The 17931-nt window shown below is 38.1% G+C and overlaps 1 protein-coding gene across 1 annotated transcript in view; it reads right to left on the minus strand.

Moving 5' to 3' along the window:
• The window catches only part of CPNE4 (copine 4), a 340001-nt gene that overhangs the window by 101326 nt on the left and 220744 nt on the right, over positions 1 to 17931 (minus strand). Inside the window, exons 5-6 of the mRNA XM_074195809.1 lie at positions 13831 to 13914; positions 11532 to 11621 (exon numbers count right to left, since the gene is read on the minus strand). Coding sequence (XP_074051910.1) covers positions 11532 to 11621; positions 13831 to 13914 — 174 coding nt within the window. The remainder of the gene's footprint in view (positions 1 to 11531; positions 11622 to 13830; positions 13915 to 17931) is intronic.

Here is a 17931-nt window from a genome sequence, read left to right on the forward strand (position 1 = left end):
TTTTTTCCAAGGATCTAAAATGGTAGCCAGCTAATGAGTCCCAGAGTTGAAAGGACCCTTAGCATCTTTTTAGTCTGACCTGAACCTGAGCAAAATTCTCTAGTATAACTTCCAGGCTCCTCTCAAAGGCTGCCAATGATAAAGAACTAATTACTCTCCTCGAAAAGCTTTTCTCTTTGGGGCACTCTTAATTACAAAGAAATATCTCCTTATATTGAAGCAAATCTACCTCTCTGGAACCTCCAACCAGCGGTTCTGTACGGTAGATCAGGGGTTCTTTTTTATTGGCAGAGACCCCATTGCCCATACCAATAGGTATCTCGGTAGAAATGGATACTGATTAAAAGGCATCTGTATATCACTGTCCATTTATCACTAAGCCTTTTGTAAATTTTTATGACTGCTTCTGACCCAGACTGATCTCTTTTAAAGATCCCATATTCCTTTTCCAAAAACTCAACTTTTAAAGATACATATATGCATACAATATATGTTTGAGTATTTGCATTTACATAGCAAACATATGTGTATTTATATAAACATACATAGGAATAGGAAGACAGTATAGTGAAAATAACTGTAAGCTAGCAGTCAGGAGTCCTAGCCATTAATTTGCTATGTGATTCTAAGCAACCCACTTAAACTATGGATCTGCAGTTGTCCTCATTTGTAAAATAAGGGTTCAGCTGGGAGGGAGGTGCCCCTTCAAATATGAAATTCTGTCTTTCTAAACCTAGGCTTTAAATATAGGTATAAAACAGCCTCTTCCCATTATAGCTACATTAACACAAAGCTAGCGATTTTCATTCTCTCACACACCATGCCTATGTTTCTGCCATTTTTTTTTAACAATAGCAGAGGTGTGAGTCTCACCTAAGTAGATATTTGGGGGCCAGGGAGCTGAAGGGGCCTCAAGAGAATGACCTGAAAGTCAAGGATGAGCTTAAGGCGGTGCCATTATAACCTGTTAACTGCATTCCATGAAGGTTGCTTACAAATTGGTACAAAGCTCTAAAGTGATATTATAATTTATGGTTCCTGTCTTCTCCAAGATAAGTCTTCTCTGGGCCCAAGAGAGTCATGCATTTATGGGAGGCTATATAAGGTATGGATTGCACTAGCTGGTCTCTGAGATTTTGTGATTGTGTTTCCATTACTCAGGATACTGAAAGCTGGCCATTCCTGGGGTCTTTGGTTTCCATGGGAAGAGTGTTAAAAACTGAAATGAGCAAATTAAAGTCAACTATCTCCTTTTTCTTTTCTCCAAAGCAAGTTGAAGTAGCCAGGGAGCTGGTCTTAGTCAGAAAGATCTAGGTTCAAGGAATATCTCTAATACTTGCTGGCTGTGTGCCTATGTTCTGGTCTTTCTCCCCAACTCTGAAACTAAATGGTGGAACAGTTATAAGATCTACATTGGTCAAGGGAGTTTTCTATAGCACAGATCCAGTGCCTACCACCTCTCCCCATATATTCTACTGCCCAAGTAAATATGCATGCAGCATAATCACCCCCTCTCAACAAAACTATCCCCAAAACAGAGTCCTTCTCCTCAGTGGTGTTTAACCTACATTTAACTAATGATATCTCAGAGGGTTCTTTCCAGATGATTTGTGTGAGGAGGCTGAGAACTTAAATTCTTGCCCCTGCCAAAAGGTTTTTGTGATGAGTGGATCTAGAGAAGAAATGCAGTCTGTCTTTTCAAGTATAGATGAGAAAAGGAAGTATCAGAGAAGAGAAGTTGATAGTCCCACAGAACAGGATCTGAACCCAAGCTCTTCTGGAGCTGATTGCAGGATTCCTTCCAGTAAATAAGGGGCCAGACTACCTACCTTGAGTCACTTATTCATAGATGAATGCAAAAGAAAAAAAAAATCAGTTGGACAGCTGAAAATATTTGCTGAGGGATCATTGCTTGATCTCTTTTGGGTCAAAAGTCAAGGACTGCTGATATGACTATTCCTTCATCTAAACCTTCAGCAGCCAATCCCATCCTTGAAAGCAGCCAGGTATTATTAGCCTAAGCCAAGAGCCCATCTGAAGAAGGCCGGAAAGGAAGCTGGTGGATGAGCTGTAGGTAATATATGCTGACAAACCCATTAGTGTTTTTAACTCTATCCTGGGAGAGTCACCGTGATGGGTTTTATGTTCTAATGTAACTGGACATGTTGGATAGCAGCCCTTTAATTGTCTGGGAAGAGGAAAAGATAAGTCAGAGGAAAAATTCTGAAGAAGATTATTATGCAGGATCCGTGTCCTACAATTATTAGTTCTCTGTCTTTCTCTCTCCCCCCCATTTTTTTCCTTACTCTACTTCCTTCCCTCTTTCTTTACTTCTTCCTTTCCTCTTTTCTTTCCTTCTTTCTTCCTTTCTTCCCTCCTGTCCATCTCGTTCCTTTTCTGTCTCCCTCCCTTCTTTCCTTCTCTGCTTCCTTCCTTCTCTTTGTCTCCTTCCTGCCTCCTCTCTCTCTCACCCTCCCTCCTCTTTCCCCTCCCTCTTCCTTCCTTCCTTCCTTCCTTCCTTCCTTCCTTCCTTCCTAATCCTCATCCAAGGACTCCCCAGAAAGAACTTTCATTTGGCACATATTCTGTGGTTTATTAACAATGTCCAAGTTGATGGTGCAAGGGGGCCTACGAGTAGTCCTTCCTAAGGAAGTGACCACATCAACCAACCAAATAATTGGAGACATGAGTTGCACAGTTATGTTCATTGTAGTAAGGAGTATGCTGTGCAAGGCATCCCCCCACACTTGCCTTTACCAGAATTGTTCCATCTCTGGGCCTGATGTTTAGGAAACAGGACTATTAGAGATGGCCTGGCAACTACTGGAGGCTGGAGATAGCAGAATGCTCTAAAGCAGGAGGAGCTGTAGACCTAGACAATGCAAACATCAGCCCAGAAGGGAATGGAAACAGCTGCTCTCATTTGGCAGACTGTCCACAAGACTATTTTAAAGCCACATCTTCAGAAACCCAAAACAAAGATTTTCAAATTCATTTCCCCTCAGCTGCTGATGCTAATAAGTTTTACAACAAATGATGGAGTCACTGACATTTTAAAAAAACTAATCAGCATTGTGCAAATGTGCTCAAGAATTGCACGAGGCATTGCTGGGCCAAGTGGGCAGCACCATCACTTTGAATTATTCCAGGGAACTGAACAAGGATGTGTTGAACCTCCCTGCTTATAATAATCATTCTATTGCATCCTTCAGCAGCTCCATTGGTTTCTCTATTTCCCTCCTCTGATATCCCATGATAATTTTTATTACTTGATTTTACAATTATTTCTATGGTTTTATTATTTGCTGAGTCTACTAAATGAAAACTCTTACGAGCTCCAGATTTCTGACAGAAGATTAAAGTGAAGAGAAGGTAAATTTCAGGAGGTCACCACCTTTGGGAACACAGCTCCTCTTGGGGGAGGCACAAAGCATCAATGAGCATTTATTCATTCATTTATTTAATGGGACAAAAGTTTTATTTAAAAATTGCTATGATTAGTAGAAGCTAAAGGAAAGAAAAGGTAAAGACAGTTGAAAGCCACCAGCAGTAACTATAAAGACAACATAAGTAGCCATGAGAGGAGGAGCAACGAGAAGAGGTTTCTGGAGGACTATGCTCCCCCAGAGCAGATTGGCCTTCCAAAGGAAGACAAGCAGTTTGGAGATAAATAGTAAAAAAGGGCATAGAGGTGTGAGAGTTAATTTGGGGGGTTCATGCTCCCCTCAGAGTGGGTTGCCTCCCCAAAAAAAGATGAGCCAACAGGATACAAGCAGTAAGGAAGGGCCATAGGGGCTGAAGAATTTATTTGGTGGATCATGCTACCCCAGAGTGGGCTGCTCTCCCCAAGGAAGAGAGCCTCTATAAGTATTTATTAAGTGTACTAAGTACTGGACCATCAGGACAGAAATCAGGCAGTCCCTACCCTCAAGGAGCTTACCATCTATCCAGAGAGATAACACATACATAGGTCATGCCTCAGTATTTGACACTCATCTCAGTAACAAGGCAAGTTCCTAGCCTTTTTCACTCCTAAAAGAATGGTTCCAATCTCTGCAGATAATGATGGTGACAGTCTGTACTTAGCTTATACTGACCTAACTTTTTTAAGATGACCAAAGCACTTTACATATATTATGTCATTGGAGCCTGACCAACAACTAATGAGGTTATTATCATTTCAGATGAAACAAGCTGAGAAACACTTTGCAAACCTTAAAACATCACATAAATGCTAGCCGTAGCAATAAAACAACAAAATAATAGTGATAACAAAATAACGATGACCACAACAATAATGATGATGATGATGATGATGATGATTTCACAGTTGAGGAAACCTTGGCTCATTAGCAAATTATTAAGTAAATTTTAGTGGTCGTATTCAAAAGCAGGTTCATCTCAAGGTCCAAGTGGGGTGCAGACACATTACTGGCATGCTGCCTTCCTCTATAGCACCTTACAGAGGACAAGGTGCTTGACTCACAACCAGTCTGTGAGCTTAGTAGCACTCAAATTTTCATTCCCATTTTATGGATGAGGAAACTGAGGCTCACTCCATGCATTCACTAAGGACTCTGTGCTAGGCTCTGGGGATACAGAGACAGAAGTCAGACTGCCTAGATTACATTCTAATATAAGAGCTTATAGTCTACCCTTCAGATTCAGAATCTCTGAGAGAAACATTCCTAGCTAGCAACTGTTTAAGGCAGTGCTCCTGGACTCCCAATTTTTGGACCTACTATATCCTATTGGAACAACGAAAACTGCTTATCCAGTGTTTTTGTCCTGAAATTTCAAAGCATGGAGCCCAATGGCCAGGGGAAAAAATTGACATGCTAAATGGCTTCTCTATGACCAATTTCCTTATTGATCTGAATCTAGTCTGTAGTTCCCCCCAAAATTAGATTGCATAAAACTCAAGTACGGTTTCTTTTCAGTTCATATCTGCACATTTCCTTCCTCCTCCTCCTCCTCCTCCTCCTCCTCCTCTTTTAGATTTTTGCAAGGCAATGGGGTTAAGTGACTTGCCCAAGGCCATACAGCTAGGTAATTATTAAGTGTCTGAGGCCGAATTTGAACTCAGGTCCTCCTGACTCCAGGGCCGGTGCTCTATCCACTGCGCCACCTAGCTGCCCTGCATTTTCTTCTTTTCAGAGATTTCTTGTAAGCCAATATTCTCAAAGACCCATATTTAAACCAGAACAGTATAGGAGTGAGGCAGTAAAGTCAGACCAAATCACACAGAATCGTAGATTTAGAACCAGAAGGACTTTACAGGACATCAAGTCCAACCCTCTCATTTTATAGATAAGGAAATTGAGGCACAGAGAGATTAAGTGAGACCCAGGATCACAGAGTTAGAATGTGAGGGAGATCTGAACCCAGTTCTTCCTGAGTCCTGTCACTAAGGTCCCAGGTATCTCTTATCACATACTTTGGCCTCAGATTGCACTACCATTGGGCACTCTCTACGTATCATTTTCTACCATGGTTTCCTATCATGGCAAGAAGAGGGTTGATGGGAGAGAATTTCTTAGACCTTTCAAGTAGCTAACCCTATCACAGTTTGTTCATGCACTGTGGAATTGTGCCTTGTTGGAATCAAACCTGCCTGAAATAAATGCATTCAATTGTTGTTTAAGTTTAACCAAAGTCTGGGTCATATTCTTCTCTTAAATCATCAAAGATCATAAACTCGTTCATGGCTGGAATGTTTTTTCAATTTTTGTGATAATTTGATAGAACACTGTTTCCCCAACTATAAAATGAAGATATTAAAAGTTCCCATCAATTGACACTGTATGAATTCCTAATTAACAGAAATTTTTTTTAAACAGTGAGAGAGTTTGAATTCTTTGAAGGTATCTATCATGCTCTAACTTTATTTTTCTTCTTTCTCCTACTCCAGTCCAATCTCGTATTCTCCAGGTAAAACATCACTAATATTTTCAACTGATTCTCATTTGACACAATTTCCAACCAGACTAGAAGGATACAAAATCAGATACTGATCTCCATGGCCAATGTGGATTTAAAGGTTCGAATTCAACAGATAATTGCATATATTACCTTTATTTTACTTTGTTTATGCCTATCCAAAATAATATTATGTCTGAATAATGTATATTGCACCTCTCAATTTAAAAATTCCCAAACACGAGCATATCAGCTTTGTTTAAAAGGGATCTTGCAAAAATAGTGGATGTAGCTAGGAAGATTTCAAATAGCAAAAAACTAATCCGGATTATATAAAAACTCGTGCTTTCTATTATAAACAGAGATCTTGGACTACAATACTTCAAAAGGCAAAAGATACAAATAAACAGAATATGCTAACCTACAAAGCTAAAAATAATCTTACAGGAATCAGAGGGAGGTGGAAAGAGGGAAAGAGATTTTTAATTGAATGGAGAATTTTTTTTTTTAACAAGGTAGTAGAGTTGGATGACTTGCCCAAGATCACAGAACTAGGTAATTGTTGAGTGTCTGAGGCCTCAAATGGAGAATTTTCTCTTTCTTTTTTAATGTAAAAATTTTATTTGTTCACCAATTATATACAATAGTAGTTTCTACCTATCAATTTTTGTAATGTTTTGAATTTTACAATTTTTCCCCTGACCTCCCTTCCCTCCCCCCACCCTCCCACGGAGGGCAGTCTGGTAGTCTTTGTATTATTTCTATGCTGTGCATTGACCACAATTGAATGTGTTGAGAGAAAAATCATATCATCAAGGAAAAAATAAAATATAAAAAAAAATAAATAAATAAAAATAAAAGGGATCTTGCTGCTTTGTGCTTATAGCACTGGTTATTGAATTTCTATAGGGCTTTGCTGAAGTAGAGTCAGGAGTCCCTCTAGGCAGTGGTTTCTATATATGTAGACAGGTACAGGGCACTTAGATGGAGTGAGCTTTTGAGACAATGGGCAGAAAACCACAATTGTTATCTTCACTATGAAAGAATTGCATAAAAAGCATTTTAAAATATAACAAATCTCAGGAAAATAAATTAGCAATATTATGCCTCTTTTTATTCTTCTTCCAATGACAAAATCGATGATAACCATGAAAGCAAAATAGCCAACTAAGTATGTTTTCTAGGAATGTTAAGGCCCTCATGCTTCCACTAGTATTGAATTTAAGAGACTAATTCTATAATCCTAACTGTATTATAATTAAAATTAAAGGATTAAGGTGGGTGTTGCCACAGATGAAAAAAAGGTGAGATAAAGAACAATAAAAAATAGTACATCCACTGACTAAAGAAAACTAGACCAATATTCCTATTATACAGAGATTCAAGAAAACCAAAGAAAATGAGGAAAACAGGGGTGGCTAGGTGGTGCAGTGAATAGAGCACTGGCCTGGAGTCAGGAGGACCTGGGTTCAAATCCAGTCTCAGACATTTAATAATGACCTAGCTGTGTGACTTTGGACAAGTCATTTAACCCCATTTTCTTTGAAAACAAAAGAAAATGAGGAAAATAAGGAGGATGTGAGCACTACCATGTTAAATTTTACAAATGCATTTCTTGGAGAAGGATTTCTGATTGGCAAGAATGGAGATAAAAAAATTGCATTTCATTTACAGTTTTTTGCTGTTTTATTTCCCCTGCTTATATGTTTGTATCTTATTTTCCTTTTTTAAAAATCTTGCTCTTTTCAATGGAAATCAAAATTAAATTTATATTAAAAGGGGGCAGCTAAGTGGTGCAGTGGATCGAACACTGGTTCTGGAATCAGGAGAACCTGAGTTCAAATCTACCTTTCAGTCCCTTGATACTGTGTCATTTGGGAAAAGTACTTCATTTAACCCCATTGCCTTATAAAAACAACAAAAAATTATATTAAAAGAAAAGAATAGTTGGATCTCATTTAGAGATGATGATGCCACCCTGGAGATGAATGCAGATTTAAATAGGAAGGAGCTCCAAGGTCCCATTTGCTGAACATTTCACATGAGAGACAAATAAATCTATAGATGCACAGATATGGCATCTAGGAGCAGGACAAGACAAAGCCCAAATTGGAAGGAAGGGATTACCTCCCAGGATATAAACTGCCAATGAATCAGCAGTGTAATTGGGTCTAAAGAAGGTAAGCAGAATTAGGGGCTTGTAACCAAAGACTTTCTTTCAAGGTCTGACTTAGTTGTTTTTTCCCCTGGAACCAACATTTCCCCTTCCTTTCCCCCTCTCACAGACACAATGGAAAATGATCTCACCACCTTCCAAAATTTCTCATGGCACAAATCCCAACTTTTCCTCTGTAGTGATCTTGTTCTGCCTGGAGTAAGAGTTAATATAGGTTTGTTTTATCCCCCTAACCCATTTTAAATTTTTAAAATGAAATGTCTATATCTTATCTACCTTTGCGCTCCCACTAACCCTGCCTGTGTGAATACATAATTAAGTGTCCTTTGAATTCAATGGGGAGGGTGGTGGTTGTTCCCCTACATTCAGTGTTGCTGAGATCTTGAGCAGAGAAGAAGATGACAAAGACTTAGAAAATCAGCATAGAATTTTGAGGATTCAATGGAATTCCCATTGTAACATACCTCATGAGGGGTCATCCATAAACCCTGTGATGAAGGGGTCAGTCCATTTAGCTTGGAGAAGAGAAATCTCTGAGAGTAGGGACGTGGGAATGGTAGCGTGATATGTGCAGGATTCCAGGATTATAGATCATAGTGATGATAATAATTAATAATCATAACTCAGTTTAACAATACTCTAAGGTTTGCAAAATGATTTATATACATTATTTCAAAAAATGTGAGAGTGAAAGGAACCATAAAAGATATTCAATCCAATTCTCTCATTTTATGGATGGGGAATGACTGGGATTATCCAGGTACTTTTAAAATTTTCTTATATAAGTGGGATCAGGGAAGCATTTATGAAGGAGACATGGGATCAAAAGTGAGTCCTGACTGATGATAAAGATTCTGCCGAGGGTAGTCTTGTGAGGGAGGGGGCAGTGCATTTCTGACATGAAGAGCAAATTTGTGTACCGAGGTGATGATGTCATATCAAATTTAGGCAATGGATGGTAAATCATTTTGACTGGAGAAGAGTGAATAAAGAAAATAACATGAAGTATGTTTAGAAAGGAAATTGGGAACCAGATTGTTCAAGTCCTTCAATGTCAGATTAGGGGATTTACATTATATCCCACTGGCAAGAGGGAGCCATTGAACACCTTTTAGTGGAGGAGTCACATCTACTTTAGTAGGATATTCTGCAGTGATGAGTAGCACAGATGAAGAGGGAACAATTGGAAAAAGGGAGATCTGTTTGCCCTTCAGTTTTGAATAAGATTAAGGCTCAAGGAGGTGATGCCATGACAAGGACGTGAATTAGATTTGAGTGAGAGGGCTGTGCAAAGTCCCTAGTCTCACTTTGTCCTCCAGAACCACCTGAGACCAATGGCAAGATATGAATCAAAATGAGACAGAGTTAAGGGACTTGCCCAAGGTCACACAGCCAGTACTTGTCAAGCATCTGAGGCTGGATTTGAACTCAGGTCCTCCTGACTCCAGGACTGATGTACCACCTAGCTGCCTGGGTAAGAGGTGATAAGGGCCTAAATGCCGGTGGTGGAGATAGAGAGAAGAACCCGTGGAGTCATAGTTGTAGAACTGAAAAGGACTTGGGAGAACATTTGAATTTCTCCAAGAAATTTTGTGGAAGTAGAATCAACAGAACAACGTATTCTTCTCCTATGCTGTTTTTTTCCCAGCAGACATCAAAAACATTTCAAAGACAAACATACATAAAAGCTCTCTTCTAACCTTTCTTTTTTTAAAATACAACTTAATTTATTTTATCTTCTCAAGACACTTTCAGTTTCATCTGCTTTCTTTGGGGGTGACTTCTCCTCTTGCAGGCCCAGATCAATGTCATACCCTTTATTCAAGAAGACTGTCCCTTGAAGCTACTGACTTTACTCAAAGGATCCTGGACAGAGTTCGAAGGGATCTCTACAGTCTTATCATCATCATCATCTCATTATCATCATCATAACAGCAGAACATGTGAGACATTATCTCATTCGATTCTCTCAACGACTTTCTGAGGTAACTATTATCTCCATTTTGTTGTTGTCAGTTGTTTCAATTGTGTGTGTGACTCTTTATGACTTTATTTGGGATTTTCTTGGCATGGATACTAGAGTCATTTGCCGTTTCTTTCTCCAGGTCATTTGACAGATGAGGAAACTGAGGCAAATCGGGTACAGTGACTTTTCCAGGTGTCTGATGTAGTATTTGAACTCTGGTCCTCCTGACTTCACGTTATGTCCTCTATCCACTGTGCCATCTAACTTTTCTTATCCCTAATGTACAGATGAGGAAACTGAGGCAAACAAAATTGATTGGCACAGCTTGGAAGTTGCTGAGGCTGATTTGAACTCGTTTTTCTGATGATAGACCCGGTGCTCTAGCCATTGTGTCTGTTCTCTAATCCAGGCTCCTCATTTTACAGATAAGGAAACTGAAGCCATGAGGGAGTAAATGACTCACCTAAGGTGAGTAGTAACCACAAGAAATGGGCTTTTAAACCACATTCTCCAGAGTCGGGGTATTATCTCCTGCACCTCAACTTCCAATATGATAGTCTCAAGTTCGAACTGTAGGTTTTAAGATTATCCATTTCATTGCTACTGTGAATTAACCAACAAACATTTATTAGGCACCTACTAGGAACCTACACATCCTGTGAAGTGCTGGGATAACAAATATAAAGAATGAAAGATTCCCTGCTCAGTGAAAGCTTACTTTTTTTGCCTGTTTATTTGAACAAAATGACAGTGTCCCAGTGTCACTCATAGGAGAGGTTTGAAAGAGTCCTAAGTGGACATTTAGGGGGTTGGGAGCCATACGTGGTCATTGAATGAGTATTCACCCAGTTTACAAGGCTGCCATTCTCTGCAGCCACTACCACCGAATTGCTCTCATGACCTCAGCTACATCTTGATTGGAGCTATTTTCTGAGCTAGTCTATCTCCAAGGGTCTTGCCCTTGCCCCTGACCTTCCATATCTGGGGTCTTCCACAGACAGGTTGTACACTATCTGGAAAACATCTTTCTATATCAGTCTTTTTTTTTTTTTAGTTTTTACAAGGCCATGGGGTTGTGACTTGTCCAAGGTCACAAAGCTGGATAATTATTATCTGCCTGAGACCATATATGAACTCATGTCCTCCTGACTTCAGGACTAGTGCTCTATCTACTGCACCACCTAGCTGCCCCTATATCAGTCTTTACAATCACAGAAGTATTTCCCCTTCCCTAGCACAGATGGAATTTGCCAAAACAGATGACAATGACTTCTCCATACATGATCCACAAAGTTGCTATGATTTCTTCTGCCAGAAGCAAATTTCCTCTTCCTACCTGAGGCTAAGAAGATAGAGGAAAGGTGCGGGGGATGGGTAGTATATTCAAGCAGGCAAGTTTTCAGTGGAAAATTAAAAGAGAAAGGAGGAAAAGGTATGGGAAAGATAAGATTTTAGAGAAAGATCTCTGACCTTCAGTCGTCGGTCCTGGTCTCCACTGCACAGAGAATTTACAGAGACTTTGAATGATTTCCAAGCTGGGCTTAAGTTATTCATCACAACCTGAGAATAGAGAGAGGGGTGGGGGAGGAAAGAAAATTCTTGACATTTGCACATTTCAAAATAAAGACTAACTGAAGCATCATCATGGCTCATGAAAAGGACATTCATCAAGGGCAGGTCCCTTAATGAAGAGCTGAAGTGGTAAATCTTTTATACTATCCAGCGAATAGACCATTAGGGGCAGAATTCCCTGGAAATGGGCCAGGCTAGCAAGCACTGACTGTATTGTTTAATGAATACCATTCCTAATATAAACCACCAAGCTGAAGACGATGGTGGTATTCAAGATTGAACTAGGACTCGAGAGTGTGGGTGGAATCTGGCCAATTTATGGTAGATTTGGAATCCTAGATGCTGTGACCTTGGGCAACTCAGTCAGCCTCACAGAGACTCAGTTTCTTTATCTGAGAAATGAGAATATTTCATTAGATAATATCTATGACATTTTATTAGCTCTATATCCATATATTTTTATAACACATAATTCTGTTGGACCATCAATAATTAAATGAATTATCCAAAATCAGGTCAGTAAAAATTTTGCTCCTTAGGGAGATAAGGAATCAATTGTTTCTAGAAGACTGAATCACTCCTTCCTTAATTCAGTAACACTGACTTGTTGTATAATTTAATAATACTCCTGTATTACTCTTAACATTTGCTAAATATCTCACCTACATTCGCTCATTTGAGCTCATCATAACCCTATCAGGAAAGTACAGTAGTTAGTTTTCAAATTTTGCAGTTGAGGACACTAAGGCCAGCGAGTTAAGGAATCTGCCCATTTTCACAAAATTAAGAAGAGCCAGAAGTGGGATTTGAACCCATATCTTGCTAATTTAAGACCATCAAATTATTCAAATCAAAGAAATACATTTTAGGCAACAGAAAATCTGAGGAACTCCACAGACTTCCCTCCTATAAGTGAAACCTTATTGCACCATTTGGAATTTTAAACAATTAAGATAATTTGGTTGGGCAAATTTCTTGTTTTAAGAACATAGATATTAGATAATAGACTTAGACTTGGATCAATCTTACTGATCATTTGACTGATGAGGAAACTGAGTTTCAGAAAGGTTGGGGTTACGAAGACATTAAATGACTGAAATAGAATTTGAACCCCTAACTCCAAATCCAGGGCTCCTGTCATTGGATTCAATTATTCTTGAAAAAAAAATGCAATTTACTGAGGTGTCAAAGACAATTAAAAAGCAGTTCACCACTCCATGAATATAGGCCCCCACACACAGAGCACTAACCCCTTAATGGATTATTAAAACAAGGCCAGGTCAACACACAGATGGTGAACTGCTGGAAGTCTTATTCAGTTGAATTCATCCTAATTGAAGGAATATTCATTTAGTACTTTATCTTTAGCTCAGTAGAAATGACATTGCATGGGAAGAGTTCTAGACTTAGAATCGAGGACATCTGGAATGAAATTCCATCCCTAACACTAGGTGCCTAAACTGACCTTGGACAAGTCATTGCATCTTGAATTTCCTTCGGACTAAGCTGTGGTTCTGATCTGCCACAGGGGAGGGAACTCTCATTCCAGGAACAAAGATCCCAGCAGCACAGCCTCAGGACCCCCCAAGGGGTCATCTGGCCTGACTTCTTCATTTTAAAGATTAGGAAACTGAGGGCTAAAGAGGGGCAATGACTTGTCCAAGATCACATGGGTAGTAAATGGCAAAACTCTTCTAGACATGTTCTAGGGATAGTGGGAAAGGACATTCTAAGAAAGAGATCATTTTCTCAGAGGAGGTATTTTTAGTTAGTACCTTGTTAAATATTTATAAGAGACTATCAAATACAAAGGCATAAAAACAAATACTGAATAAGATATCTTCATAAATTCTTACATTTATTATTTTTTATTGTTGTTTATAATTTATTATTATTATCAATTAGATTAACAAGGCAACTTTTACTTTGGTCAGCTGAATAGCCATAGGAAAATAACACCTCTATGGGGTTTCATTCTGCTTCTTACTAAGGAGAGGCAATTGATGGGGGAAGAAGGTACTCACTAGGTAAGCCCTCTTTTGCCTTTATCTACTTTTCTGTCTAGGGTAAATGTTTCTACTCTCTATCCCAAAATATGCATTTGTGGAACTCCTATTAGCTCAGGAAATTTCCCTATGCCTTAACAGATCAAACTGCTTTTTAGAAGACAATGAGAAAGTGGCTAGCGCCTTCTCACCTCAGTTCTATGTACAAGCTGTTGAGTAGCGTCATCATTCATGCGGAAGATTTCCATAAATGGATCAGACTTACTGAAGAAATCCTAGAAAAGGAATACAAAGAAATCAATCAATTCTGGAGCCTCGATTCATTTTTTGCCAGAGCTCTGATACTTCTTTCCTTTGGTCATATGCTGAGTGGAAGACATCCTATTGCTTTCTCTCCCTCCTGATCTTTGCCACAATTTGGTCTTTTTTTGTATGCCTGTATTCGATGACTTATCAGATATCACCTTTTCTCCTCTGCTTTCCTAATCAATACCATTTTCTCCTCCCGTCCAATAGAGGAGGCTCTTTTCATTATCTATATCTAGTAACAAAATTCTAAGGTCCTTTGAAACATGGATTTAATAATCAAGATTTTCTGCACCAACAGTAATATCTAGCACATGTATTAATATTTATTTTATTGGTTTTTATATTACATTTATAAATTCCATTTCTCTATGGAACCTTTTTTATAACTAAATAATTTTTTTTAACAAAACACTACAGTGATCACATCTGAGAGTGGCCCCCAGCTCTCTATTTTCTGATTTTTTTTTCATTAGAAGAAATTTGTCTCTCCCTCCAAACTCCATTAAAACTAAAAACAAAAACAAATTCTCTCTAATAAATATTCTGCCAAGAAAAACAAATTCCCTTATTTTATGTATATAAAAACATATGTTTCATTCTGAAATGTAAATCTTTCACTTCTCTGTCAAGAGGAAGATATGTATTTCATCATTAGTACTTGGCAATCATGGATGATGATTGCGTTGATTATAGTTCTTGTAACTTTCAAAATTGTCTTCATAGTGTTGTTATTCTTGTTCTGATCATGTGATTTTTATCATTTTATACAATTCTTTAAAAATAATTCATTTTTATACAATCGATATTATTAAGGAGACAGTAGGAGGCACAGTGGATAGAGAATTTTACTCGAAGTAATCTCGTTTCTAACTCTGCACTAACTATATGACCCTAGCCAAATCATGTAATCTGTTTGTTTGTTTCCTCAGCTGTAGAATGAGAATAATAACACCACCAACTTCTCAGGGTTGTGAGGATCCGATGAAAATGTTATTAAAGCACTTTGAATATCATATCTTAAAATGATAAAAAAAAATGGTTATTCTACATAAATTATTCCATTTCTGCTTACTTTATTCTGCATCGGTTCATATGTCTTTCCATATCTCTTTGAAATCATCTGTTACCTCATTTTCTACAAGACAGTATTCCATCACATTCATTCACCCTAAATTATTCAGCCTTTCTTCAGTTCATGGCCATTCTATATCTTTGATCTCCTTTGGACAAAGACCTACCAGGAGTAGAGCTTAGTCAAATGGCATGAAATACTTAGTAACTTTCTGTGCATAATTCCAAACTGTCTTCCAGAACGGTTATCTCTACTCACAGGCTCACCAATAGTGCATCCATGCACCTATTTTCTCCTCCAATATTTATAATTTTACTTTTTTTGTCATCTATACCAATCTAAGAGGTATAAGGTAGAATTTCAGAATGGTTTCAATGTACATTTCTCTAGTAATGATTTGGAGCACTTTTTTAAACAGCTCTAGATAGACTAGAATTTTTCTCTTGAGAACTGTTTGTTCTTATTCTTAGACTATTTATCAGATGGGGAATAGCTCTAATTTTTACATGTTTATATTGGTTCTTCACATACTTCAAAATGAAACTTTCATCAGAGAAACTTGCTGCAAAGATTCCCCACTCTATACCCCATTGCTTTCTTTTTTTAATCTTAGCTTTATTGGATATGTTTATGTGAAACCTTTTTAAAATTTAGATAACAAAAATCATGCATTTTATCTTCTGTGATTCTCTCTTCTTTGTTCATGAATTTTTCACTCATCTATTGATATGAGAGCTTTTTTTCATGTTTCTCTAATTTGCTTACGATAGGACCTCTTATCACTAAGATATGTACTTATTTGGAGCTTATCTTTGTTTAAGGTGGGATGTTTTGATTTTAAAATAATTTCTTCTATATTGATGTCTAATTTCTCAGCAGTTTTTGTCAGATAGTAAGACATTATCATATCTAGCATTTATCTACACTGTTATTTGCAAAACACTCCACATATATTATTGCATTTGATCCTGATGACAAGCCTATGAAGGGTTACTATTATATCTATTTTTATAGACAATGAAACCTGGGCAAACAGAGGTTAAGTGACTTGTTCATAGTCACACAGCTGGTCAGTACCTTTCAAACTCAAAATTTTCCAGTTTTAAGTCTAATGCTTAATCCAGTCTATCCAAACCTAGCTGCTAACCCCTTAAGGAAGCTAACCCCTTAAGTTGGAGTAGTTTAAAAATCTCAGCATCTTACTCTGACATTATGATTTGGGGAATAAATATATTAATTTTAATATACTTTAATAAAGAAGATTCACTTATTTCATGTGCCTGAAGAGAAATGACCATTTGATTATTATATTTCCAAAATCAATCTCATCACTTTTTCTGAGACATAAGCTTCAAATTCTAACTTTCTCATCATCATCAATGTCACTATCAGATTCCTGGTCTCTAAGGGTTTAAACATAATAATTCTGTTTGATTCATATTATACTCCATTTTCTTTTGCTATTTACTCTATCCCATCAATCCCTATTTCCCCCACACACACTTTATAATTCCTAATATCAATGGATTAAATGAGTCTTCTCCAGTTTTGTATTGTAGTTCAAGTCAATTTTCCACCCAATGACCTTTATTCCCAACCTCCCTTTGGGGGTGCCAAAGGTACTCCCATCCTCCCAATCTTATGACTTTGGCAGTAACCTGAATCTCTCCCTCTCCCTCATTTCACATAATATCCAATTAGGGGCAGCTATTGCCATCTCTACTTTCCTAGCACTCTCCCATCTCACCTTTCATTCCACTTCTCTAACTACCACCTGAGTTCAAGCCCTCAGCATGTGAACTTAGATTATTCCAACAACCTTCTAATCAGGATCTCTGCCTCAGGCCTTTCCCCATCCCAGGTCTTTCTATATGCTGTTACTAGAGGAATTTTCCTTAAATACTGATATGACCATGTAGATCCTCTCCTTAATGAACTGCAATAGCTTCTCAATGTATTTTTTTAAGGCAATTGGAGTTAAGTGACTTTCTCAGGGTCACACAATCAATCAGAGTCTGAGGCTGGATTTGAACTCAGTTCCTTCCTGATATTTACTGCATCACCAACCTGCACCCTCTTACTGTCTTTAAGATAAAGTATAAACTTCTCCTTTGTTTATAGCACATAAAGCCCTTCACAACTTTGCTTCTATTTTTTAGCCTCATTGAGCAGCAAGAGGAAAAACAGGCTAGACTGCCTTTGGAAAAGGCTTCTTTTAATTATCCCAGATTTCTCTACCATCTAAAAACCATTATGTTCAATTCATCAATCAATCATTTTCCAAGGGCATACTTAACTGAGCTTGGGCCAGGACTAGGAAGACCAACATTAAATAATTCTTTCCTCAAGGAGCTTACTTTCTTTGGGGAAAAAATAAGTAAGCATACCAATAGACACCAAATCTATACAAAGTAAATTTAAGGTTATCTATTTGCTGGGGGTAGGCCTTAGCATCTGGTTGGGTGCAGAAAACATCTCATTTAGAGAGAGTTCTTGAGTTGAGTGTTGAAGGATGAATATTCTAAGAGGCAGAGAACAGACAGAAGTGCATTCTAGTCATGAGAACAACTAGGGTGAGAGCCCAGAAAGAGGAGATTAAATGTGAAGGATAGTGGTAGTCATCTGGGCTCCAATTCCTGCTATACTATGGTTCCTAGGGAATTAACAATGAGGTTCACCCAAAGAGCAGTGGAGAGACATATGGTGGCTGTGAACAGGATGCAACACATTTCAGACGAGAGATAGTGTGGAAAAAACCATGTAAAAGATATTGTTAGATAAGTGTACGAGCAGTTTAAACAAAGGGCTAGTCATGTAGAGAGAGAGAAAGGGATATTTGATAGTTGTCACGTTGAATTGGTGCCCATAAAAGGTCAAGAGAAGTTGAGGATGGTCCTTTGGGTAGATTTAT

Source organism: Macrotis lagotis, chromosome 7 (genome assembly GCF_037893015.1).
Source record: "Macrotis lagotis isolate mMagLag1 chromosome 7, bilby.v1.9.chrom.fasta, whole genome shotgun sequence".
Lineage (NCBI taxonomy): Eukaryota > Metazoa > Chordata > Mammalia > Peramelemorphia > Peramelidae > Macrotis > Macrotis lagotis.